Source organism: Oncorhynchus mykiss, chromosome 12 (genome assembly GCF_057628025.1).
Source record: "Oncorhynchus mykiss isolate SJ-2025 chromosome 12, ASM5762802v1, whole genome shotgun sequence".
In the NCBI taxonomy this organism is placed as follows: domain Eukaryota; kingdom Metazoa; phylum Chordata; class Actinopteri; order Salmoniformes; family Salmonidae; genus Oncorhynchus; species Oncorhynchus mykiss.
Genome location: NC_143033.1, coordinates 34,350,473 through 34,377,207, shown reverse-complemented (window position 1 = coordinate 34,377,207; position 26,735 = coordinate 34,350,473). Strand labels below are relative to the sequence as shown.

General features: G+C 43.7%; 1 protein-coding gene across 4 annotated transcripts; it reads left to right on the top strand.

Moving 5' to 3' along the window:
- The first annotated feature begins 14,266 nt into the window (after positions 1-14,266).
- Positions 14,267-25,876, top strand: rps6kb1a (ribosomal protein S6 kinase b, polypeptide 1a). Of its 4 annotated transcripts, none has more exons than XM_090192301.1 (15): positions 14,336-14,530; positions 15,334-15,377; positions 15,800-15,920; positions 16,029-16,097; positions 17,673-17,820; positions 18,276-18,337; positions 18,480-18,537; positions 18,869-19,060; positions 20,939-21,029; positions 21,179-21,286; positions 21,445-21,507; positions 21,600-21,677; positions 21,800-21,907; positions 22,229-22,341; positions 22,545-25,876. In XM_090192301.1, the coding sequence occupies exons 7-15, from the start codon at positions 18,494-18,496 to the stop codon at positions 22,813-22,815; spliced, it is 1,068 nt and encodes a 355-aa protein (XP_090048427.1). In that variant the 5' UTR covers positions 14,336-14,530; positions 15,334-15,377; positions 15,800-15,920; positions 16,029-16,097; positions 17,673-17,820; positions 18,276-18,337; positions 18,480-18,493; the 3' UTR covers positions 22,816-25,876. The 4 variants fall into 4 exon arrangements, with proteins under 4 accessions (XP_021479220.1, XP_090048426.1, XP_090048427.1 ...); XM_090192299.1 differs by lacking the exon at positions 18,276-18,337 and adding an exon at positions 15,183-15,247 and having other exon boundaries at positions 14,385-14,530; XM_021623545.3 differs by lacking the exon at positions 18,276-18,337 and having other exon boundaries at positions 14,267-14,530.
- The last annotated feature ends 859 nt before the right edge of the window (positions 25,877-26,735 follow it).

Genomic DNA, 26,735 nt, shown 5'->3' with positions numbered 1-26,735 from the left:
TCCAGGGTGATGAACGTAGTGGTCTACTCCAACAGGCAGGTTTGGGCGGTGTCTATGATAGCAATTGTAAACGTCTGGATGAAGACCTACTGTTGGTCAGGGTTTGGTACAGTACAGTACCATTTCACATCTGAGTTCACCTCAGGAGCTTACAGGGGAATGACACCAGTCAGTGACTGAAAAACATGGCCTCTTTCTTCCTAAAGCACAGAAGAGAAAATGGCACAAGTCTCATCACTAATCAATTTATTCAAAAGAACAACAGAGTTTGTGCTGGGGTAGGAGCATGAAGTCCACATGACCATCATTGTAAATAAGAATTTGTTCTTAACTGACTTGCCTAGTTAAATAAAAAATATAAAAATGAAATGAGGGTCCTACAAGGGGAAGAGGAAGATGGGTCCTGAGTCTGAGGGTGCTGCTCTTACATCTCGGCAGCGCTGTGGTCTACCTATATGCTCAGTACCCACTTCATGTGTTAGTTAATTAGAAGTCATATGCGTTTCGGAAGCTGAGAACACAGATTGGGGGAATGAGTCGACACTGGTTTTGTTGGGCACTCATTGGACTGCAATTTGAAACAGGGTTGACCATTTAAATGTTAGTTTGCAACCACTGGCATGCCGAGACAGTAAAATGGACATGAATTGCTCATTTACCAAATCATTATCAGTGATTTGCATTTGTATGTCATTTTGGGTTAAAGTGAGAGATGAAAATCTTCACATGCTCCATTCTGCACAAACCGCATGCATTGATGCAAGTCACCAGTCTCTGTTTCTACTGAATATGCATGTGGGCTTAATTTCTGAGTAAGAAACCCACAACATTTGCCTCATCTGTTCCAAACTGACCATAGTAACGCTATTGGGTTCCTCTGAAAACACACACACACACACACACACACACACACACACACACACACACACACACACACACACACACACACACACACACACACACACACACACACACACACACACACACACACAAACTTCCAAACTGACCATTGTGTCCTTTCAGGGTCTTTCCTCTAAAATCACACATGCATGCAGGCTCGCACACAATAACCACTTCTGAACAGACCAAACTACAGACCGCTATGGCATGAATAATGCCCTTTATTGTGGTGTTACAGCCTACAGATATCTAACTAATCAACTGCTTCAAAAAGCATGTTTTCATGTTCTTGTAACTTTGTCCATCTGAGTGTGTAGCTATAGTGACACACTATTTTTGATAGATATGCTGTTTCAGAATGACTGTATAGATGTAGGATCTTAAGTTGATCACTCTTTGGTTGCTGAGAATATTCCTGCATAGGAGTAAATGCTAAATGTTAGTGTATTCAACGTTAAAAAAGGCTTCTAATGTTTGTAACTTCCAGAGGTGGGCCCAATTCACTATTATTTGAGTCACAAGCAAGTCTCAAGTCAAAAGGTCTGAGTCTCAAGTCAAAAGGTCAGATTCTCAAGTCAAAAGGTCAGAGTCTCAAGTCAAAAGGTTCGAGTCTCAAGTCAAAAGGTTTGAGTCTCAAGTAGAACGGGTCACGACTTGAGTCAATTCCAAGTTGTGCATTCTAAGAGCAAGTCAAGTCAAAAGTTTAAGTCAAATCTCAAGTCAAGTAAAAACAATCTATACTCACAACGACTTGATCAGCTACAATTCTTTGTCTATTTATCGAGGCTACCAGACAGACCTTTTCATTATTTTGTCTACCACATGTCTTTATTAGCCTATGGAATTGAAAAATAGGGACATGTAGCAGTCATAAGGGCATGACATCAGCCCAGCTCAGAGTGCAGATTTATTTACAGGTCAAATCAAATCACATTTTATTTGTCACATGCTCCGAATACGTAGACCTTACAGTGAAATGCTTACTTACAAGCCCGTAACCAACAATGCAGTTTTTAGAAGAAAATTAAACTAAAAAAAGAAAAGAAATAAAAGTAACAAATAATTAAAGAGCAGCAGTAAAAAAACAATAGCGAGGCAATATACAGGGGGTACCGGTACAGAGTCAATGTGCGGGGGGAACCGGTTAGTCGAGGTAATATGTACATGTAGGCAGAGTTATTAAAGTGACTATGCATAGATAATAACAGAGAGTAGCATCTGCGAAAAAGAGGGGGGGGGGGGGGGGGGCAATGCAAATGGATGTTCAGGAGTCTTATGGCTTGGGGGTAGATGCTGTTTAGAAGCCTCTTGGACCTAGACTTGGCTCTCCAATGGTGAAAGCTCCATATCATACAAAATATACAAGTCGATTAACCAAATATAAATGGGCAAACGGACACTGGTAGCTGGCAAGACTGTACAGCTTCCCCTTGAGAAACCAAATCGAATCCATCAAACAAGAGCTCAAACGGGTAGGCCTACATAATATAAACACCCCGAGACCATACCTTTACCCAATTGGCAATTGCAACCATTAAACTGGTTCTACAACATAAAAGGTTATTTCCACATATATTGTTACATTGGTACATTCATCTTAATCAGACAATGATATTTCAACACCATGCGTACAAGGAACAATCATGTTATCTTATTCAACGTTCTGACTCCAAAGCGTGGAGAGCAGGCCGTAGCCTACTAGCCTACTACATAGCCTACTTCTATGCGTACTGAGGCGCATAGAAATAGGCACATAGAAATCCTGTTACGCACAACAAAAATGACAGACATACGATTTATGCCGAGTCCAAAACAACTGGAAAAAATACTAGGTCAAATCATGACGTCAGTGATTTTCAGGTCAGAAAGTCGGAGCTCTCGAAAGAGGACCGAGTTCCCGAATTGGACCTCCGAGTTGGGTGATCCAATCAGAGCGCTGAGTTAGCGTTTCACTAAAACTGTAGCAGTTTTTTTTGCAAGGGTCTCTGACTGTATGTAGAGTAATCCAGGAAGACTCTGTGCCACAAAATGAGTGACTAAACATTAAAGTCATCAGTCCCAAGTCAAAGTTGAGTTATTTATTTTCTATCAAGTCAAGTCATCAAATGTTGTACTCAAATCAGACTCCAGTCCAAATCATGTGACTCGAGTCCACAACTCCTAAATGTTAGGCTTGATTTGTCATGATGAAAACTGGAGCAATTCTTCTTCTTCAACGAGTCGGAGGGGAAGGATTTACTTTGGACGACTGACAGGGCCCTCATCCCCTTCTTTCGCAGGAGGAAAAGACAGAGGTATCGTGGACGACGGTCCGGGTGCCTTGTAAGGATCCGTCTCCGACAGGGTAATCTACCTGTACCATCGGTCCTATTAGCCAACGTACAATCAATTGATAAGAAAATAGATGAACTACGAGCACGGACTGTATATCCTACTAACGGGACATTAGAAACTGTAATATCTTATGTTTCACAGAGTCGTGGCTGAACGACGACATGATTAACACACAGCTAGCAGGTTTTAATCATTTTCGGCAGCTGCCTCTGGTAAGGCAAGGGGCGGCGGACTATGTATATTTGTAAACAACCGCAGGTTTTATTTTGTTATTTATTTTATTTCACCTTTATTTAACCAGGTAGGCCAGTTGAGAACAAGTTCTCATTTACAACTGCGACCTGGCCAAGATAAAGCAAAGCAGTGCGACTAACAGCTTTCTTCGGTTGAAGTAGAGTCGGACCAAAATGCGGCGTGGCTATTGAGATTCATGTTTAATAAAATAACGTAAACACAAATCAATACAAAAACAATAAACGTAATGTGAAAACCGAAACAGCCTAAACTGGTGCAAACACACACAAGACAGTTACAAGGACACTAAGGACAATCACCCACGAAACACCCAAAGAATATGGCTGCCTAAATATGGTTCCCAATCAGAGACAACTATAAACACCTGCCTCTGATTGAGAACCACTTCAGACAGCCATAGACTTCACTAGAACACCCCACTAAGCTACAAACCCAACACACCACATACAAAAACCCATGCCACACCCTGGCCTGACCAAAAAAATTAAAATAAACACAAAATACTTCGACCAGGGTGTGACAGAACCCCACCCCCCCCCCCCAAGGTGCGGACTCCCGGACGCACCAAAAACCATAGGGGAGGGTCCAGGTGGGCGTCTGTCCATGGTGGCGGCTCCGGCGCGGGACGTGGACCCCACTCTATCAAAGTCTTAGTCCCTCCTCCTCGCGTCCCTGGATAGTCCACCCTCGCCGCCGACCATGGCCTAGTAGTCCTCACCCAGAACCCCACTGGACTGAGGGGCAGCTCGGGACTGAGGGGCAGCTCGGGACTGAGAAGAAGCTCAGCACTGAGAGGAAGCTCAGCACTGAGAGGAAGCTCAGCACTGAGAGGAAGCTCAGCACTGAGAGGAAGCTCAGGCAGGTAGTTGGATCCGGCAGATCCTGGCTGGCTGGTGGTTCTGGCATATCCTGGCTGACTGGCAGATCTGGAAGAGTCTGGCTGACTGGCAGATCTGGAAGAGTCTGGCTGACTGGCAGATCTGGAAGAGTCTGGCTGACTGGCAGATCTGGAAGAGTCTGGCTGACTGGCAGATCTGGAAGAGTCTGGCTGACTGGCAGTTCTGGCTGCTCCATGCTGACTGGCTGCTCCATGCTGACTGGCGACTCTGGCTGCTCCATGCTGACTGGCGGCTCTGGCTGCTCCATGCTGACTGGCAGCTCCTTGCAGACTGGCAGCTCCTTGCAGACTGGCAGCTCCTTGCAGACTGGCAGCTCCTTGCAGACTGGCAGCTCCTTGCAGACTGGCAGCTCCTTGCAGACTGGCAGCTCCTTGCAGACTGGCAGCTCCTTGCAGACTGGCAGTTCTGAACAGGCGGGAGACTCCGGCAGCGCTGTAGAGGCGGAAGGCTCTGGCAGCGCTAAACAGGCGGGAGACTCCGGCAGCGCTGTAGAGGAGGAAGGCTCTGGCAGCGCTAGATAGGCGGGAGACTCCGGCAGCGCTGGAGAGGAGGAAGGCTCTGGCAGCGCTAGATAGGCGAGGCGCACTGTAGGCCTGATGCGTGGTGCTGGCACTGGTGGTACAGGGCAGAGGACACGCACAGGAAGCCTGGTGCGGGGAGCTGCTACCGGAGGGCTGGGGTGTGGAGGTGGTACTGGGTAGACCGGACCGTGCAGGCGCACTGGAGCTCTTGAGCACCGAGCCTGCCCAACCTTACCTGGTTGAATGCTCTCGGTCGCCCTGCCAGTGCGGCGAGGTGGAATAGCCCGCACTGGGCTATGCAGGTGAACCGGAGACACCGAGCGCAAGGCTGGTGCCATGTAAGCCGGCCCAAGGAGACGCACTGGGGACCAGATGCGTAGAGCCGGCTTCATGGCACTTGGCTCGATGCTCACTCTAGCCCGGCCGATACGTGGAGCTGGAATGTACCGCACCGGGCTATGCACCCGCACTGGAGACACCGTGCGCACCTCAGCATAACACCGTGCCTGCCCGGTCTCTCTAGCCCCCCGGTAAGCACAGGGAGTTTGCGCAGGTCTCCTACCTGGCGTAGCCATACTCCCTGTGAGCCCCCCCAATACATTTTTGGGGCTGACTCTCAGGCTTCCATCCGCGTCGCCGTGCTGCCTCCTCATACCGGCGCCTCTCCGCTTTCGCCGCCTCCAGTTCTTCTTTGGTGCGACGATATTCTCCTGGCTGAGCCCAGGGTCCTCTTCCGTCAAGGATCTCCTCCCAAGTCCAGAATTCCTTGGTCCTGTTGTGGTGGGTGATTCTGTAACGGCTTTCTTCGGTTGAAGTAGAGTCGGACCAAAATGCGGGGTGGCTATTGAGATTCATGTTTAATAAAATAACGTAAACACGAATCAATACAAAAACAATAAACGTAATGTGAAAACCGAAACAGCCTAAACTGGTGCAAACTAACACAAGACAGTTACAAGGACACTAAGGACAATCACCCACAAAACACCCAAAGAATATGGCTGCCTAAATATGGTTCCCAATCAGAGACAACGATAAACACCTGCCTCTGATTGAGAACCACTTCAGACAGCCATAGACTTCACTAGAACACCCCACTAAGCTACAAACCCAACACACCACATACAAAAACCCATGCCACACCCTGGCCTGACCAAATAAATGAAAATAAACACAAAATACTTCGACCAGGGCGTGACAGACACAAACAACACAGAGTTACACATGGGAAAAACAAACGTACAGTCAATAACACAATAGAAAAATCTATATACAGTGTGTGCAAATACAGTAAGATTAGAGGTAAGGCAATAAATAGGCCATAGTGGCGAAATAATTACAATTTAGCATTAACATTGGAGTGATAGATGTGCAGATGATGATGTGCAAGTAGAGCAAAAGAGCAACAAAAAAAAACAATATGGGGATGAGGTAGTTGGGTGGGCTATTTACAGATGGGTTGTGTACAGGTGCTGTGATCGGTAAGCTGCTTTGACAGCTGATGCTTAAAGTTAGTGAGGGAGATATATGTCTCCAGCTTCAGTGATTTTTGCAATTCGTTCCAGTCATTGGCAGCAGATAACTGGAAGGAAAGGTGGCCAAAAGAGGAGTTGGCTTTGGGATGACCAGTGAAATATACCTGCTGGAGCTGCTGGTGACCAGTGAGTTGAGATAAGGCGGGGCTTTACCTAGCAAAGACTTATAGATGACCTGGAGCCAGTCGGTTTTTGCGACAAATATGAAGCGAGGGCCAGCCAACAAGAGTATACAGGTGGCAATGGTGAGTAGTATATGGGGCTTTGGTGACAAAACGGATGGCACTGTGATAAACTACATCGAATTTGCTAAGTAGAGTGTTGGAGGCTATTTTGTAAATGACATCGCTGAAGTCAAGGATCGGTAGGATAGTCAGTTTTACGAGTGTATGTTTAGCAGCATGAGTGAAGGACGCTTTGTTGCGAAATAGGAAGCCGATTCTAGATTTAATTTTGGAGTGGAGATGCTTTGAGTTTGGATGGAGAGTTTACAGTCTAACCAGACACCTAGGCATTTGTAGTTGTCCACATATTCTAAGTCAGAACCGTCCAGAGTAGTGATGGTAGTCGAGCGGGCGGGTGCAGGCAGCGATTGGTTGAAGAGCATGCATTTAGTTTTACTTGCATTTAAGAGCAGTTGGAGGCCACAGAAGGAGTGTTGTATGGCATTGAAGTTCGTCTGGAGGTTTGTTAACACAGTGTCCAAAGAAGGGCCAGAAGTATACAGAATGGTGTCGTCTACATAGAGATGGATCAGAGAATCACCAGCAGCAAGAGTGACATCATTGATATATACAGAGAAAATAGTCAGCCCAAGATTTGAACCCTGTGGGACCCCCATAGAGACTGCCAGAGGTCCGGACAACAGGCCCCCCGATTTGACACACTGAACTCTATCTGAGAAGTAGTTGGTGAACCAGGCGAGGTAGTCATTTGAGAAACCAAGGCTATTGAGTCTGCCGATAAGAATGCGGTGATTGACAGAGTCGAAAGCCTTGGCCAGGTCGATGAAGACGGCTGCACAGTACTGTCTTTTATCGATGGCGGTTATGATATAGTTTAGGACCTTGAGCGTGGCTGAGGTTCACCCATGACCAGCTCGGAAACCAGATTGCATAGCGGAGAAGGTACGGTGGGATTCGAAATGGTCAGTGATCTGTTTGTTAACTTGGCTTTTGAAGACCTTAGAAAGGCAGAACAGGATGGATATAGGTCTATAACAGTTTGGGTCTAGAGTGTCTCCCCCTTTGAAGAGAGGGATGACCGCGGCAGCTTTCCAATCTTTAGGGATCTCAGACGATACGAAAGAGATGTTGAACAGGCTAGTAATAGGGGTTGCAACAATTTTGGCGGACAATTTTAGAAAGAGAGGGTCCAGATTGTCTAGCCCAGCTAATTTGTAGGGTTCCAGATTTTGCAGCTCTTTCAGAACATCCGCTATCTGGATTTGGGTGAAGGAGAAGCGGGGGAAGCATAGCCAGCCATAGAAAAATGCTAATTGAAATCGAGACTATCCTGGATTTATCGGTGGTGACAGTGTTTCCTAGCCTCAGTGCAGTGGGCAGCTGGGAGGAATAAGAATAACCAGGCATCCTCTACTGAAGGGATGAGGTCAATATCCTCCAGCATACCCGGGCCAGGTCGATTAGAAAGGCCTGCTTGCTGAAGTGTTTTAGGGAGCGTTTGACAGTGATGAGGGGTGGTCGTTTGACCGCGGACCTATTACGGACACAGACAATGAGGCAGTGATCGCTGAGATCCTGGTTGAAGACAGCAGAGGTGTATTTAGAGGGCAAGTTTGTTGGGATGATATCTAAGAGGGTGCCCGTGTTTACGGATTTGTGGTTGTACCTGGTAGGTTCCTTGATTATTTGTGTAAGATTGAGGGCAGCTATCTTAGATTGTAGGACGGCCAGGGTGTTAAGCATATCCCAGTTTAGGTCACCCAATAGTATGAACTCTAAAGATAAATCAATTCACATATGGAGTCCAGGGCACGGCTGGTGGCTGAGGGGGGTCTATAGCAAGCAGCAACAGTGAGAGACTTATTTCTGGAAAGGTGGATTTTTAAAAGTAGAAGCTCGAACTGTTTGGGCACAGACCTGGATAGCATGACAGAACTCAGCAGACTATCTCTGCAATAGATTGCGACTCCGCCCCCTTTAGCAGTTCTATCTTGGCGGAAAATGTTGTAGTTGGGGATGGAAATTTCAGAATTTTTGGTGGCCTTCCTAAGCCAGGACTCAGACATGGCTAGTACATCAGGTTTGGCAGAATGTGCTAAAGCTGTGAATGAAACAAACTTAGGGAGGAGGCTTCTGATGTTAACATGCATGAAACCAATGCTTTTACAGTTACAGAAGTCAACAAATGATAGTGCCTGGGGAATAGGTGTGGTACTGGGGTCTGCAGTGCCTGGGTTAACCTCTACATCACCAGAGGAACAGAGGAGGAGTAGGATAAGGTTACGGATAAAGGCTAAAAGAACTGGTCGTCTAGTGCGTTGGGAACAGAGAATACACGTGGTCCACGAAATCTAAGGAAGTCTCAAGGTTTTGCTCACCTGAGGTGGAGTATCTCATGATAAGCTGTAGACCACACTATTTACCAAGAGAGTTTACATCTGTATTTTTCGTAGCTGTCTATATACCACCGCAGACTGATGCTGGCACTAATTTTGCACTCAATGAGCTGTATACGGCCATAAGCAAACAGGAAATCGCTCATTCAGAGACGGAACTCCTAGTGGCCAGGGACTTTAACGCAGGGAAACTCAAATCCGTTCTCCCTAATCTCTACCAGCATGTTAAATGTGCAACCAGAGGGGAAAAAACTCTAGAACACCTTTACTCCACACACAGAGATGCGTACAAAGCTCTCCCTTGCCCTCCATTTGGCAAATCTGACCATAATTCTACCCTCCTGATTCCTGCTAACAAGCAAAAACTAAAGCAGGAAGCACCAGTGACTCGGTCAATAAGAAAATGGTCAGATGAAGCAGATACTAAGCTACAGGACTGTTTTGCTAGCACAGACTGGAATATGTTCTGGAATTCTTCCGATGGCATTGAGGAGTACACCACATCAGTCACTGGCTTCATCAATAAGTGCATTGATGACGTCGTCCCCACAGTGACTGTACGTACCCCAACCAGAAGCCATGGATTACAGGCCACATCCGCACTGAGCTAAAAGGTAGAGCTACCACTTTCAAGGAGCGGGACTCTAATCCGGAAGCTTATAAAAAATCCCGCTATGCCCTCTGATGATCCATCAAACAGGCAAAGCGTCAATACAGGGCAGTGTGCAGTGTGGTTGCGATTGCATCCTCTGGGGACCTATTGGGGCGGTAAGCAAATTGGAGTGGGTCTAGGGTGTCAGGTAGGGTGGAGGTGATATGGTCCTTGATATCCATAGCCGATGTCAGTAAGACCTTTAAACAGGTCACCATTCACAAGGCCGCAGGGCCAGACGGATTACCAGGACTTGTACTCTGAGCATACGCTGACCAACTGGCAAGTGTCTTCACTGACATTTTCAACCAGTCTGTAATACCAACATTTCAAGCAGATCACCATAGTCCCTGTGCCCAAGAACACTAAGGTAACCTGCCTAAATGACCCCGTCTGTAGCCATGAAGTGCTTTGAAAGGCTGGTCATTGCTCACATGAACACCATTATCCCAGAAACCCAATACCCACTCCAATTTGCATATCACCACAACAGCTCCACAGATTATGCAATCTCTATTGCACTCCACACTGCCCTTTTCCACCTGGACAAAAGGAACACCTATGTGAGAAGGCTGTTAATTGACTACAGCTCAGCGTTCAACACCATAGTGCCCTCAAAGCTCATCACTAAACACCTTCCTCTGCAACTGGATCCTGGACTTCCTGACGGGCCACACCCAGGTGGTAAGGGTAGGTAACAACACATCCGCCATGCTATCCTCAACATGGGGGCCCCTCAGGGGTGCGTGCTCAGTCCCCTCCTGTACTCCCTGTTCACTCATGACTGCATGGCCAGACACGACTCCAACACCATCATCAAGTTTGCCGGTGACACAACAGTGGTAGGCCTGTTCCCCGACAACGATGAGACAGCCTATAGGAAGGAGGTCAGAGACCTGGCCGTGTGGTGCCAGGACAACAACCTCTCCCTCAACGTGATCAAGACAAAAGAGATGATTGTGGACTACAGGAAAAGGAGGACCGAGCATGCCCCCATTCTCATCGTCTGGGCTGTAGTGGAACAGGTTGAGAGTCCACATCACCACCAAACTATCATGGTCCAAACACACTAAGACAGTCGTGAAGAGGGCACAACAAAGCCAATCCCCTCCAGGAGACAGAAAAGATTTGGCATGGGTCCTCAGATCCTCAAAAGTTTCTACAGTTATGGCAACTGCTCGGCCTCCGACTGCAAGGCACTACAGAAGGTAGTACATACGGCCCAGTACATCACTGGGGCCAAGCATCCTGCCAACAAGGACCTCTATATCAGGCGGTGTCAGAGGTAGGCCCTAGTCATAGGCTGTTCTCTCTGCTACCACACGGCAAGCTGTACCGGAGCGCCAAGTCTAGGTCCAAAAGGCTTCTCAACAGCTTCTACCCCCAATCCAGAAGACTCCTGAATAGCTAATCATAGGGCTACCCAGACCTCTCTTTTACGCTGCTGCTACTCTCTGTTTATAATCTATGCATAGTCACTTTAACCTACATGTACCTATTACCTCAATTACCTCGACTAACCGGTGCCCCCGCACATTGACTATTTACTGGTACCCCCTGTATATCGCCTCACTTGTTATTTTACTGCTGCTGCTTAATTATTTGTTATTTTGATTTTTGACTATTTGACCAGTAGTGGTTAGGATTTAGTTTTCCTAAAATTCTGATTCTATTTGACCTTTGGTCAGATATGGGCAGTTTGAGCAACAGCTTCCAGTCCTCTGCCTACCCACGCCATTGCCAGTGTGGCAGAGTGCCTCACCCTTAACCTAACCGCAAAAGCCAGCCAGGTGGCAATGTCAGCAGGATATAGAGTGTGTGTGTGTATGTGTGAACTGTGAGCATACAGAAGAGAACAGACACACCCTAGTAATCACCTGGCTGGCACAACCTGTCCTGCTCTGTCCCGTTGTTCAAATCTACTGTTCATCACACCACATTCTATTCACTCCAATTCACAGATTACATAACTGTAATAATTTCATGTTTTGTGATTGTTATCCTGTCACTGACTAATACATAACAAAAGAGTGCCCGCTTGCAGTTAATTTTCTTTGGAAAAAGCACTACCATGTTTTCGTGATGATTATTTAAGGGAAGAAACCGACAACATAACCATGTAAGAGCCAATAATTAACGCCCAACTTTTTCCCGTTCTCTCAACTTCTTTGAAGATATTTTGGAAATTGCCCTTTGCAGTCATTTGCAAGTAAATGTCTTCTCTGTCTTTCAACACATCAAAACCAGAAAGCCCCTTTTTGAATCTATTCCTGTGGTTTCATGCTGTGAGGAAGAGAGAAGGGAGCCAATAGGCTCATTTGTTACTTACAGATCAAGCATGCTTCTATCTGCCACCATCATCTAAAGTCATCTGCAGCCAAATACATACCCACAGTCTCTCTCTATGGCCATGAATAAAAACAATATTGTCTATTCATTTGTCCATGTTTGTCTCCCCTTTCTCTCTCATTTCCTCCCTTCCTCTCATCCCTTTTCATTCCTTTCTTTCTCCCTGCCCTGCACCAACAGCCTAGGCCAAAGAATGCATATCACTCAGGTGTCTCAGTTACACACAGGAATCACTAATGAATAAAACATCTTAATGTGCAAGGCAGAGAGTGTTGTAATTGAAGGTTGTACCCATTATACACTGAGTATACCAAACATTAGGAACAGCTTCCTAATATTGAATTGCACCCCCCTCTTTTGCCCTCAGAACAGCCTCAGTTCATTGGGGCATGGGACTCTACAAAGCATTTCACAGGGATGCTGGCCCATGTTGACTCCCATGCTTCCCACAGTTGTGTCAAGTTGGCTGGAAGTACTTTTCGTGGGACCTACTACCATACCCCGTTAAAATGCACTTAAATCTTGTGTCTTGCCCGTTTACCCTCTGAATGGCACACATCCATAATCCATGTCTCAATTGTCTCAAGGCTGAAAAAAAATATGTTTAACCTGTCTCCTCCCCTTCATCTACATGGATTGAAGTGGATTTAACAAGTGATATCAATAAGGGATCATAGCTTTCACCTGTATTCACCTAGTCAGTTTATGTCATGGGAAAGAGCAGGTGTTCTTAATGTTTTGTATACTCCGTGTATATATATATATATATATATATATGTATACACACACACACACACACACACACACACACATACACACATCAAGGACCCCACACACCCCAGCCACAAGCTGAAGCACGAGGACTGATACCAACAGGCTCAGAGACAGTTTCCATCCACAAGCCATCAGACCGCTGAACACTTGAACTGGACTGAACACTTGAACTGGACTGACCACCTGGTCTGATTCGTCCCTCATTAGCACACATGCACTCCCTCATGCACATACCCACACAGACATAGACACACACATATATTATATACATTCATGCTACACACACATCACAACTTCTACTACCAGAAGACTCTTATTATATTGCTCAATTTATACACTTACCCCATCCCCCTTCCCCTATACACGTGTAAATATTGAACTATAAATTGTCACCTCCATTTATTATATATATGCAAAAAATATATATATATTCTACTGCCATTGACTTTATATTTGTATTTTTATATTTGATTATTTCTTACTGTTGTTTCCATTGTCGAGAAGGAACCTGCAAGTAAGCATTTTGTTGGACTACGTATTCCATGTGTATCCCGTACATACGACTAATAAAAAAACGTTCAACTTGAAACACAGTCCCTTTGATCTAGGACCACAGATTTCACAGAGATAGGGCACTGAGTAGAAGTAAGGTGGGGTTTTTTGTGTGTGTGTGTGTGTGTGTGTGTGTGTGTGTGTGTGTGTGTTGAATAAATGCTCCCAGTCATGAGTCATCATCACAGGAATGGTGATGCTATATGTGAAACATCACATCATATAATTCTCACACCACCTCAACCCAAGGTGACTGTGAACATTTATGTGGGTTATTCTACATATTTGGTAACACCCTATGGGCGTCCCCTGTTGGCACTTACGATCACTGCAAGACTCAGAGGTCCAAATGGGGTGAAACACGAAGAAGGATTGCTTTGTTTTCACTGCCATCTACTGCCAGTAACGGGTATCTGCACACAAACAGTTAGTCTGGTTACAGGTTAGATCACAAAAGACACTAAGATCACAATTAACCATGTGAGACTACACAAAAGCCTGTGAACGTTTTTTCATAGTGCAATCATACCTGTTGTGGCAAAAAAATATGCCAGGCAGTCCATGGGCCAAATTTTTATATATTTATTAATTCCATTATTTTAGATTTGTGTGTAATGTTGTGAATTGTTAGATAGATACTACTGCACTGTTGTTGCAAGGAACACAAGCATTTCTCTACACCTGCAATAACATCTGCTACATATGTGTATGTGACCAATAACATTTTATTAGATTTTGACTGACTACAATATCATCATCATAGCTCATTTCTGAGCCATAGTACACAAACATCACTTTTAAACTATTAAACTACGATCAAATATGACATGTTTAAACGAGCGAAATAATTTAAGGAAAAAGTATGGGGCATCATGGACATTGGGCTACTATTAAAGCTACTCAGCTACTATCTCATTTCAGCAGTGCGCGTGCTCAACACTGGGCTTTGTTTTTTAAATTGCGTGTGGCCGGTAGCTAGCGGTACTGCTACTCGCATGGGTTCTATTTACTGTAGCCGGTTATGTCGGAGGTGTATTTCCACGAGGCAGTGGAGAAGTTGATACTTTATTTCGGACTGAGTGAGAGAGAGGGACCAAGCAAACGCAATGGCGGGGGTATTCGACATTGATTTGGATCAGGTGGACGAAAATGTGTCTGATGATGAACTCGGGGATGGGGTAAGTAGCCGGCTACTGTACAATAATTAGCTAGCCACCCAGCAAAACATTACTAGCTAGCTAGTTTCCTTTAGCTTCCGACCTTGGCATGAACCAGTTAGCTACTATCGTTAGCTACTAGTGAAGAAGGGAGGCGCAAACTAACTTGTCTGCAGTAAAGAATCTGATGTTAGTCAGAAGCTTAAGACTGTCTTTGTCAATAACTTCAACATATCAGCCGGTTAGCTAGTCGTGCGTGGCAAGTCCAAAATAACCCACGCTTACATCCGCTAATATATAACTAGTTAACTTAGCGATTAACGTTAGTAAGTAAGTAAGTAAGAAGGTAGCTAGCTAATTAATATTATAGTAACTAACTATTATTAGGTAGCTGAACCAAGGGCGGACTTAACGTTGGTGGCAAGCTAAACTAACCAGCTCTATAGGCCTAGCCATCTGTCTTTTCAATAAACGATCCATTCTTAGTTGGATTGTCAAAACATAGCTAACGTTAACGGATATAACGTTACGCATTGACAGATTACTATAGCTATGAAACCACTTGACCTCTGATGATCAGATTTCGGCATCGTTGGATGTGGACAAGTGAAACAAGTTGTTCTAGCTACTCTTTCGTACATCTTTAATTTTAGAATCGTTTGCTTTTTTTCAGCAGTCTCACAAGACTGTGTGTGTGATGCAGTCAAAAAAGTCCCGTCTGAATAATCACTGGAACAGGTATATTTTTGAAGTTGTCTACTGATGGGGAAAGATCAATCCTGTTGTTAAATTGTTCTCTCTTTTTTCTTCTTCTTTTTTGCCAGACCCAAATGAGCGAATGCACGGAGCAATGCAGCGGTTTCGAATTGTGGGTATTTACAACATAGGTTCAGCCTGTATATTTTAGCACTAGCTAATGTGGCACACTCACCACAACATCTTTGACAACAGGGTGCTTCTTTGACATGCAATTCTATGTGTTTTATTGTTTGGGCACAGGTGTCAATCTAATTGCCCTAAAGGGATTAATAATCTGTGTAATACATTTTTTGTTAACTACAGAAACACCTTTGACCACTTTTATGATGTTGTATGCTTGATGAACAGAGAAAGGACCATGAGTGATTTTAGTTGATAGATTGCTTGTGCAGGCATGACTGTTTTCCCCTACTGTGGATTCCATCTTTAATCTAACCTTCTGGTTTTGTCATTCGGGTAGATTCAACTGGCTGAAATTTGACATTAAATTAATTATGTTTCAATGGTTGTCTTTTTACATTTATTTTAAAGTAACATGGACGACTGTGAAAAGTTTGAAATCTCTGAAGACAGCGTCAACAAAGGAACGGAGCAGATTCGTCCGGAATGCTTTGAGTTACTCCGGGTTTTAGGAAAAGGAGGCTATGGAAAGGTGAGCTATCCCTCATCACCCTAGGACTTGTTCAAGTATTCATTCACGTCTTCTCCTTAGAATAGAGAGCATAAATTCATGGTTTGACTTTCCCCCTATCACATTCAGGTTTTTCAAGTTCGTAAGGTGTCGGGTGCTACTTCGGGAAAGATTTTCGCCATGAAGGTCTTGAAGAAGGTGGGCTGTTTGGATTCTCATGACGTTGAGATACTTATCTTCTGTTCTCTCGTTTGCCCCTAAGGAACTGCACACTTAAGGTCTGTGTTATTTATTCTTTTAAGAGTTATTCTCTTAAGGATTTCCATTGACATGACGATGAGCCCAGATTGGACACTGACCCAAGTTGTTACAGTAGTGTAGTGTACTGAATACACAGGTGAATTAATTTAGCCATGCAGTCAGAAAAGAGGCCGCCTAACCTAACCCATAACAAAAAAACTAAAATGACTTCCCATTAAACCTCAGGTCTGTTTGTTCTCCACAGTTTCTTTCCATCTGCTCTGCATCCTTTCTGTAATTGATGACTGCCCGTCTGGTTTGCATCTTGGCCCCAGAATCCACCAATTTTTCCCAGAAGCCTTAGAGGTTTCGGTAATAATGGTTCTGTTTATAGTTTTTTTTTTTATAAGCCAGTATTTACTGTTGCTACCATGCAGGAGCTAAGAGCTCTTAACCAGCCAACCAGCAGCTATCATCACTGCCAAATAAAACACCAGGGTCCCCTCTTCCCCTCACATCTTGGAAGCTCATATGGCTTTTACATACAGGATTTACCCCAGTGTTTGAACGAAAAGGCTCAGACTTTTCTGTTTCCATGGGCCACGGCTCTGGCGGACCTGCTCTCACTTGTGGTCAAAGTAAAGCCCCTGGTACTTTTCAGCTTGCATTTACATAACAATTGGCTAACTGAACTTTAACACCTTCTCACAAAGCAACTGTTTTGATAATGCATAGTTTGTTGATTCTGCTTTTCACAAGTCCTCAGTGTCAGCCCTAGCTATGGAAACACAATTTCCCTAGTATAACATAAGGGTGTATATATGCTAGTGTAACACTGTTGAAAAGCAGCAGACTTGCCCCAGCACTGGTGTTTAGCATGGTGAACTTAACCGGCCATGTCATAACCCAGCACTGTGTGCATGTTGTAAGTGTCTCTATAGCACGGCAGGCAGCAGAGCCTCACGCTCATGACCGACTGCTCTGCTCTCATACTGTGGCTTCTGGCTCTGCCACTGGGCTCAGGCTTTATCCAACTGAAACAGATCTAGTATTGTTCGCGACAGCTGAAATAGTTTGAATGTTTTGGATTTCTTTGAGCAAAAGATTTGCACGTGTTCTGGACCTGAGGGCAACAATAACGGCATTAATGACATGGCTCAGAGCAGAGGCGTTCCTTTACTTTCTTTCACTGGGCTGGGGAAAAGGGAGCGCAGAGAAATAATCATCGAAACCAGATGGCAAATGAACATTTCCTTTTAGGTTTTTGTTATGTTGTCAGACCGTCGCAAACCTGTTGTCCGTTACCTACCATAGTGTGTCCTGCTTGACAAAGAATGTACTCTAGTGTTACTTTTCAAATGCATATCATACCTCAGTTTCTATTTTTCTATAATTTTTCATTTGGAGTGAATAACTTGTTACCATACTATTACCAGGTTATTTCCCCTTTATTATCTGTTGTAAATGTAAAGTGCTACCATTGTTGTAATGCTGACAGTGCTTGACAATCCATGCCTTGTTTGATGCCTCCAGGCGATGATAGTGCGTAACGCTAAGGACACGGCACACACCAAGGCAGAGAGGAACATCCTGGAGGAGGTGAAGCACCCATTCATAGTGGACCTCATCTATGCCTTCCAGACAGGGGGCAAGCTGTACCTCATCCTGGAGTACCTTTCTGGTGAGCGGCTGGGGCACGGTGTGTGCACGCACCTTTTATTTATTTATATATATATATATATATATATATATATATATATATATATGCGCGCGCGCACACACACACGCATGCATACATACACCCTTGCAACTATGCCTTCCAGACAGGTGGCAAGCTGTACTCTACCTCATTCTGGAGTACCACTCGGGTGAGTGGCTGGGGCACTGTGTGGGCGCACACACATCATACAGACACACAAACCACACAACACAGCGTAACATACACACTATGGCCTAAGTTAAAATAAAGCTGCAATATGTAACTTTTTGGGTGACCTGACCAAATTCACATAGAAATGTCAGTTATAGATCTGTAATTTGCATCGAAAGCAAATCTAAGAAGCTGTAGATATGTTCTATGTGCACTATATCTATACTTCCTGTTCTTAAGTTTAGTTTTTTGTCTTTTACTTTCAGTTTTGTACACCAGCTTCAAACAGCTGAAAATGGTTATGGAAAATATCACAACGGTTTAGATGGTACAATGATTTTCTACAATATACTTGCTTGTTTTTCACATTAACTGAAATTAAGCGAACTACTAGACTACTAAACTACTTTTAGCAACCATGAGCAATTTCTGCATAGTGCATATTTAAATGCTGTATTTGTGATTTGCAGGTGGGGAGCTGTTTATGCAATTGGAGCGAGAGGGGATCCTTGTGGAAGACAAAGCATGGTAAGTGATCTGTCATGCTGGAGATATCTGTCTGAAATGTGTAGAATAGATATGAGTGTCTGGAACCTGTAGTCCTCACTCAAATGTTGTGTCAACAGATGTGAGATTTGATTACATAGCATAAGGTCAGTAGGGGTGTGTTTTGGATCTATTTTTAGAAGCAGACAAATGTTAGGATGTTGGAAGCACAACACTTAGGTTTGAATGTAGAGGGCAATGAAAGGTGAATCTGAAAGGATACATTTTTCCAAAATGCTATTGATGCTTTACGGATAGATTTCTTTCGTCATACTTCCTGTAACTGTATAGATGTCTGTTTTCTGTTCTGCAGCTTCTATCTGGCAGAGATTTCAATGGCTCTGGGACACTTGCATCAGAAAGGCATCATCTACAGAGACCTGAAGCCAGAAAACATCATGCTAAACAACAACGGTCACATCAAGCTCACAGACTTTGGACTGTGTAAAGAATCAATCCACGACGGCACGGTTACTCACACTTTCTGTGGCACCATAGAATACATGTAAGTCACGGTCCTAATCATTAAAATAATGAAAAGTTAATATCAGCCTCCTAGTCTGTTGTAAACTTCTTTATCCACTACTGTACATACTCTTGGTAGGAGAAATGGGTGAGTTTGGTTGCACATTGTATTAGAGGTCGACCGATTAATCGGAATGGCCGATTTAATTGGGGCCAATTTCAAGTTTTCATAACAATCGGTAATCGGCATTTTTGGACACTGATGGCCGATTACATTGCACTCCACGAGGAGACTGCGTGGCAGGCTGACTACCTGTTATGCGAGTGCAGCAAGGAGCCAAGGTAAGGTGCTAGCTAGCATTAAACTTATCTTATTAAAAAAAACAATAAATCTTAACATAATCACTAGTTAACTACACATGGTTGATGATATTACTAGTTTATCTAGCTTGTCCTGCGTTGCATATAATCGATGCGGTGCCTGTAAATTTATCATTGAATCACAGCCTACTTCGCCAAACGGGTGATTTAACAAGCGCATTTGCCAAAAAAGCACTGTCATTGCACCAATGGGTACCTAACCATAAACATCAACGCCTTTCTTAAAATCAATACACAAGTATATATTTTTAAACCTGCATATTTAGATAATATTGCCTGCTAACATGAATTTCTTTTAACTAGGGAAATTGTGTCACTTCTCTTGCGTTCTTTGCAACGGAGTCAGGGTTTATGCAGCAGTTTGGGCCGCCTGGCTCGTTGTGAACTGTGTGAAGACCATTTCTTCCTAACAAAGACAGCCAACTTCGCCAAACGGGGGATGATTTAACAAAAGCGCATTTGCGGGGGAAAAAAGCACAATCGTTGCACGAATGTACCTAACCATAAACATCAATGCCTTTCTTAAAATCAATACACAGAAGTATATATTTTTAAACCTGCATATTTAGTTCAAAGAAATTCATGTTAGCAGGCAATATTAAACTAGGGAAGTTGTGTCACTTTTCTTGCGTTCATTGCACAGTTTGGGCCTCCTGGCTTGTTGCAAACTAATTTGTCAGAATTTTACATAATTATGACATACCATTGAAGGTTGTGCAATGTAACAGCAATATTTAGACTTATGGATGCCACCTGTTAGATAAAATACGGAACGGTTCTGTATTTCACTGAAAAAATAAACGTTTTGTTTTCGAAATGATAGTTTCCGTATTTGACCATATTAATGACCTAAGGCTCGTATTTCTGTGTGTTATTATAATTAAGTCTATGATTTGATAGCGCAGTCTGACTTAGCGGTGGTAGGCAGCAGCAGGCTCGTAAGCATTCATTCAAACAGCACTTTCCTGCGTTTGCCAGCAGCTCTTCGCAATGCTTCAAGCGTTGCGCTGTTTATAACTTCAAGCCTATCAACTCCCGAGATTAGGCTGGCAATACTAAAGTACCTATTAGAACATCCAATAGTCAAAGGTATATGAAATACAAATGGTATAGAGAGAAATAGTCCTATAATAACTACATCCTAAAACGTCTTACCTGGGAATATTGGAGACTCATGTTAAAAAGAACCACCGGCTTTCATATGTTCTGAGCAAGGAACTTAAACGTTAGCTCCAACACTTTGTTTTTGCATTATTTAAACCAATTTGAACATGTCTCATTATTCATTTGACACTAAATTGATTTTATTGATATATTATATTAAGTTAAAATAAGTGTTCATTCAGTATTGTTGTAATTGTCATTATTACAAATATAAATAAAAATCGGCCAATTTTAATCGGTATCAGATTTTTTTTTGGTCCTCCAATAATTGGTATCGGTGTTGAAAAATCATAATCGGTCGACCTCTACATTGTTTAGGGTTTGGTTTAACAATGGATAGGCCTACCCATTCCTCTCCCCTCTGTCACTCCAGGGCCCCAGAGATCCTGATGAGGAGTGGACACAACCGGGCTGTAGACTGGTGGAGCCTGGGAGCTCTCATGTATGACATGCTGACAGGAGCAGTGAGTACAATTCCTCCAAGAAATACACATAATATAGCCTGCATACAAGACTACATCATCTTTTTACATTTTGAATATTATTTTGATATTTAACCTTGGGGACATTATGGTTATTGTTGTGGAACATACTTTTTTTTGTTACTCAACAGCCACCATTCACTGGTGAAAACAGGAAGAAGACCATTGACAAAATCTTAAAGTGTAAATTGAACTTGCCACCTTACCTCACACAAGAAGCCAGGGACCTTCTCAAAAAGGTAAGCGTTTCACTGTGTTAGATGTTAAACTCTTCCAGTTTTAATAAATTCATTTTTGGGTGGCATTTCAGGTACACTCCATCTTCTGATTGTCAAATGTAACACAAGTCGGGTCAAATGAAAACAAAGGAGCAGACTAACATAACTCTCTGTTCCAGCTGCTAAAACGCAACGCCTCGTTACGCCTGGGGGCGGGCCCAGGAGACGCCTCAGAAATTCAGGTGATACAGTTAAAACATGGCACCTGTTGCAGGATTATTACAATGTTGGTGAAGAGGGACACCCTCTAATGTAGCTTTTTTCTCGTCTCCAGTCCCACCCATTCTTCAGGCATATTAAATGGGACGAACTTCTCGCTCGCAAAGTGGAGCCTCCATTCAAGCCTGTTCTGGTGAGCCATCATTCCTTATTCATAGAATTTTCAGTGTGAAGAAGAACGCCTGTGCTTCCCAAGTCCTCCATGACCCACAGAGACTGGAGGTCAACAGGTTTCCTCCTTTCCTTCCATTGTAGCAATCAGCTGATGACGTGAGCCAGTTTGACTCCAAGTTCACCAGCCAGACTCCTGTTGACAGCCCTGACGACTCCACGCTCAGTGAAAGTGCCAATCAAGTCTTCCTGGTAGGCTGCTTACTGTGCTCAGTCCATTTGGTTTTGTTTTTGTGGGCATGTGTGTTTTACTGTGTGCATGGCTGCACGCACACGTCTAGGCATAAGCTAGTGGTTTTTTTTCTTCTAATTTTAAATTTTTGACAAAAAAAGATTCTTCTTACGAGAAATGGGTAATGCATCTGTTTTTTATTTTTTACTGGAAACCGTTGACTGTCTGGCCACATTGCATGATGTAGTTTAATGAGCGTCATTGCTCATCTCCTCTGTTCTGTGTTGTAATGGACCTTGATGAGCCTGAAAATAATCTTCCCTGTGACCTCCTTCCCACAGGGCTTTACGTATGTAGCCCCTTCTGTGCTTGAAAACGTCAAGGAGAAATTCCCCTTTGAGCAAAAGGTCCGCTCACCAAGAAGGTTTCTGGGAAGCCCAAGAACACCAGTGAGGTAAGTGCTTTTTGTTTTGTCTCATGTTCCTTTAGGTTTGTGTAGAACTTGCATTTTTACATGAAGTTGTCCTGCCCAGCAGTTGTTGAATCCAGTATCATTCTGGTACTCACTTCTACTGGGATTTATCCTCACTGTTAAAATGTCACTATTCTAATGGTCTACCTTGCCCCTGTCGGTACTCAAATGTCCTGTTCCCTCAGCCCAGTGAAGTTTGCTGGGGGGGACTGCTGGCCCCGGGCCCCCACCCAAGCTAGAGTCTCATCCCTGCTGTCCCCTGGGGGCTCTGGGTCTGGAGACCAGCCCATGGAGGTTGGTGTGGAGCAGATGGATGTGAGCTCCAAAGCTACTGAGGTGTCTGCCCCACTGCCCATCAAAAAGCCCTCTGGCAACACCACCACAGGCGGCCCCTTCAAGAAGCAGTCCTACCCCCTGATGTCCAAACGTCCCGAGCACCTCCGGATGAATCTATGACGCCCAGCTCCATCTAGAACTCCTCTTTTCTAATTCCTCCTCCCCCTTTTTTTATTTTTGTTTGTTTTAAAAGCCTTAAAGAAATGACTGACGGAGCGCCGACCATCAGCACCAATCACCAGCTCCTCCAGATGCACCTTCCATCTCTGCCTCCCTCTCCTATCTTTCCCTTTTTGAGCAGCTTGGGAGCCACATGGGGCTTTCTACCCTAGCAGATATAAACAAACTATAGCAGTCTCCTGTTAGGGAGACGAGGGAGAGAACTCCCTCCCACCAATTAGAACTTTAGTCAGACAACGAAAGGTCTTGACTACTTCCTAATGCCCAGTAGGGTGTAGCTGCAGGAAGAGACGAGAGCAGTGCTGCTTCCTGATTCTTGTGTGCTCCACTGGGATAGCTTCTCATATGATATACTGGTGCTTTGTACTTTGGGTGAGTGGGGACAGACAGTGTTACTCATGCAGCAATGATTTTTCTCACCAGGAGTGAGACGTTATTGATTTCTGAAGCCGTGTAATAGACTTTAAGGCTGAACGGGTGGAGATGATTTCCCCCTTAAATGCCTCTGCTTCCTTTTTACAGGATACAGTATAGATGGAGAAAATTACAATGAACACAATATTCTCTACAGTTCTCATGCTATAGTATATTAGGCTACATTGTTCCATTAAAAAAAAGATGGAATCCACAAAGCCTTTTTTTCTGCTTTGTCACATCCTGTCAGGATAAATCCTGTGTTCAGTAGGTAGAACCAGTATTGAAACTGAATTAAACCGGAAGGTGCAATCTGAACTCGTCCAATGAGAACAGATTTCCATGAGCCTTACTGAACATGACCCTAGTGTGGTGTCATTGATGGAGGAGGTGCAGCTAGAAGCAGACAGAAAAACACGGTGTATGCTATTTCAGCTGAATGCAACACCTCCTGCACCATCTGTCTTCTGACTGGATCTCTCGGTAGATACAAAACCTTTCTGTCTGTCTCTGCATGTAGTACATCGGATGTAAACTGACTCAAAATGCCTTTTCGAGTGTCACTTACTCAGATGACCCACATGAGTTCCCTTCACGGTTAAGATGCATGCAGGTTTATTATAATATTATGGACCTATTCTTTTTGGGAATCCAGGAGATGTGTTATTGTCAGATATAAACCGAGGGCTCGTCTTTTGAATTGAAAGAAGGAAAGCATCAAGGCCAAATTCTCATCACTGCCTTTTGTGTTTAGCTTATCGCCAGGTTACGTTTGTCTAATGCACCTGCCTAGGTGCTTCGCGGATTCTTCCCTCAGTCTTTTGAACCCTTGGTGATATCAGTAGGGCTGTACCGCTATGCTGGTTCCATTTGAACTAGGGATTGTTTGAAATGTGTGGTGACTTGAAGGTGTTGTATGTATGTGGTCTTTAACTGTGCGCCTCTGGAGAAAAGCCATTTGATCCTCTTCCCCAAACATGAAACTTAGTCAAATGAAGAATAATAATCCCAACTATAAGGTTCCATCTAGCTGAAGGCAGTGTTCACACGACCAGGAGAATGGTCATACTTAACCAAATGTGTCTGTTATTTGATAAATGTTAACATTTTTCTTTTTAAAAACGTACTTTTAAAAACTCACTCAATAAGCAAACAGTTGTACTATTCTGTTAAATTTTGAACCAGGCAGTTTATTTGGGTTGTTCTCTAGAAGTGCTCCTGAGTCGCGCAGCCATCTCAGTGCTTGAGTGCTGCATCTCAGTGCTTGAGGCGTCACTACAGACACCCTGGTTCGAATCCAGGCTGTATCACAACCGGCCATGATTGGGAGTCCCACAGGGCGACCCACAATTGGCCCAGCATCATCCGGGTTTGGCTGGTGTAGGCCGTCATTGTAAATAACAATTTGTTCTTACCTGACTTGCCTAGTTAAAGGTAAAAAAAAAAAAAAAAAAAAGAATAATGTTGGGACCTACTCCATGACTGAGTGGCGTGAACCCCTCTTACAAACCTACAATTTGGATGGGTCAAAAACAATTGGATCGGTCAAAAACAATTGGATGGGTCAAAACAAAAATAATCTGGGTGAATGTGTATCCTGACAGAGGATTTCCTATTCCAAGACTGCTGAGGTTTATTAAAATAGATATTATCATCACCCCCCCCCCCTCATGTGTGCTTGTCAATAAAGCACTTGGCACACTCCATCTTCAGGTTCCATTGGAGAGGATGTCTGCTGTGCTTCAGAGCAACTTCCATAGTGACCATGGCTTAGCTTTGAATACATTTTTAACAATCAACAACTTCTATGGTGAATTATTTTTTTCCCTTACTGCATCAGTTCCACTATGCAAAAAATGTATTTATTGCATAGTCAATTGTATGTTTGGCGCGCATGGCTCTTTTGTAAATGATAACTTTATTTTGTTCCTTTTATTTATTTGTAGATATGTGCATATGGTTATCATATGAATATCTCTCTTGAGAAACCTCAAATGCAGCAGTTAATTCTTTATTCCAAACTACAATGTCCTAAATGTTTTAGTATATTTATTGTACTACAATAGAATTATATTGTGCTATGGACATGTTCAGAAAGTAACTTTTTGATAACTTTTACCTGGTTCTTTTAATTCTGAACTTGAACTTTAAGATGCCTGTCGAGTGTTGGAAATATGGGGTGTGTGTGTGTGTGTGTGTGTGTGTGTGTGTGTGTGTGTGTGAGAGAGAGGGAGAGATTTTAAAATAATTGCAGATGTGTATGGAATGCTATTGAGACAGGAAGATAATTGGACCATGTGTTTCTTTCTTGTAGTGTAGTCTCTAAATGATGCTCCTCTAACCTGTTAAATACTAAAATGATCGAAATGATCTGAGTGGGATTCATTTCAAGTGGTTTGTAGCTTGAGGGCCTTTGAAAAGTATACAAATGAACATAACTTGATTAATCAACTCATTAGAAGACTGCTGCAAACATTTAATCTGAGTCTATTTCATCCCTGTATTTATTCCATGACCTGGGATGTTGATTTGTAATATAATGTAAGTGGATGGATGAGAACAAAATAAAATGTGTTGCTGATTTGAAGCCTGTGAGAGTGATTATAGTGCAACCTGGAATGATTATGCAAAGTTACTGGTCAACTCTCATAACGGTTGCCAGGAATGTCCAGAAGACAATGACTTGAGGTAACAGTAACCACGTTTCCATCCAGTTTTTATGCAGGTAAAAGAAAGTCATGCCACATAAAAAAAACAGGACAGCTGTGAATCAAACAGGTAGTTTGTTACAGTTGGACAAAATGCCACAAAAACCGAAAATTCTAAATATTTTTGTGTCTGTAAAATTAATTATGCGCAACTGATATAGTAACCATATCGAAGTTAACTGCGAGTCGGGATGACACGGTGTATGGTCCTCCCACTATGACTCGGGAAACCATGCAGTTTATTAGGCTACAGATGAAGAAAAAAAATATGATTAATTTCACAGGATGGTGAAAGTGAACGGCGATCTTGATGATCTTTTCCAATAAATATCGAGGGTAGTATTCTGGTGACATGATCGATTATTTAATGTGTTATTCCTGCTGTGGTGGCTGGCTAAAATATAACATATATTTGTACTCCTTTTTCATGTTATCCAATTGGTAGTTAGTCTTGTCTCATCGCTGCCAGTCCCGTACGGACTCCGGAGAGGTGAAGGAAACACAACCCAACCAAGCTGCACTGCTTCTTGACACAATGCCCACTTAACCCGGATGCCAGCCGCACCGATGTGTCGGAGGAAACACCATGCACTTGGCGACCGTGTTACCGTGCAATGCGCCCGGCCCGCCACAGGTGCCACTAGTGCGCCATGGGACATGCCGGCCAAACCCTCCACTAACCCGGACGACGCTGGGCCAATTGTGCGCCGCCCCATGGGTCTCCTGGTTGCGGCCGGC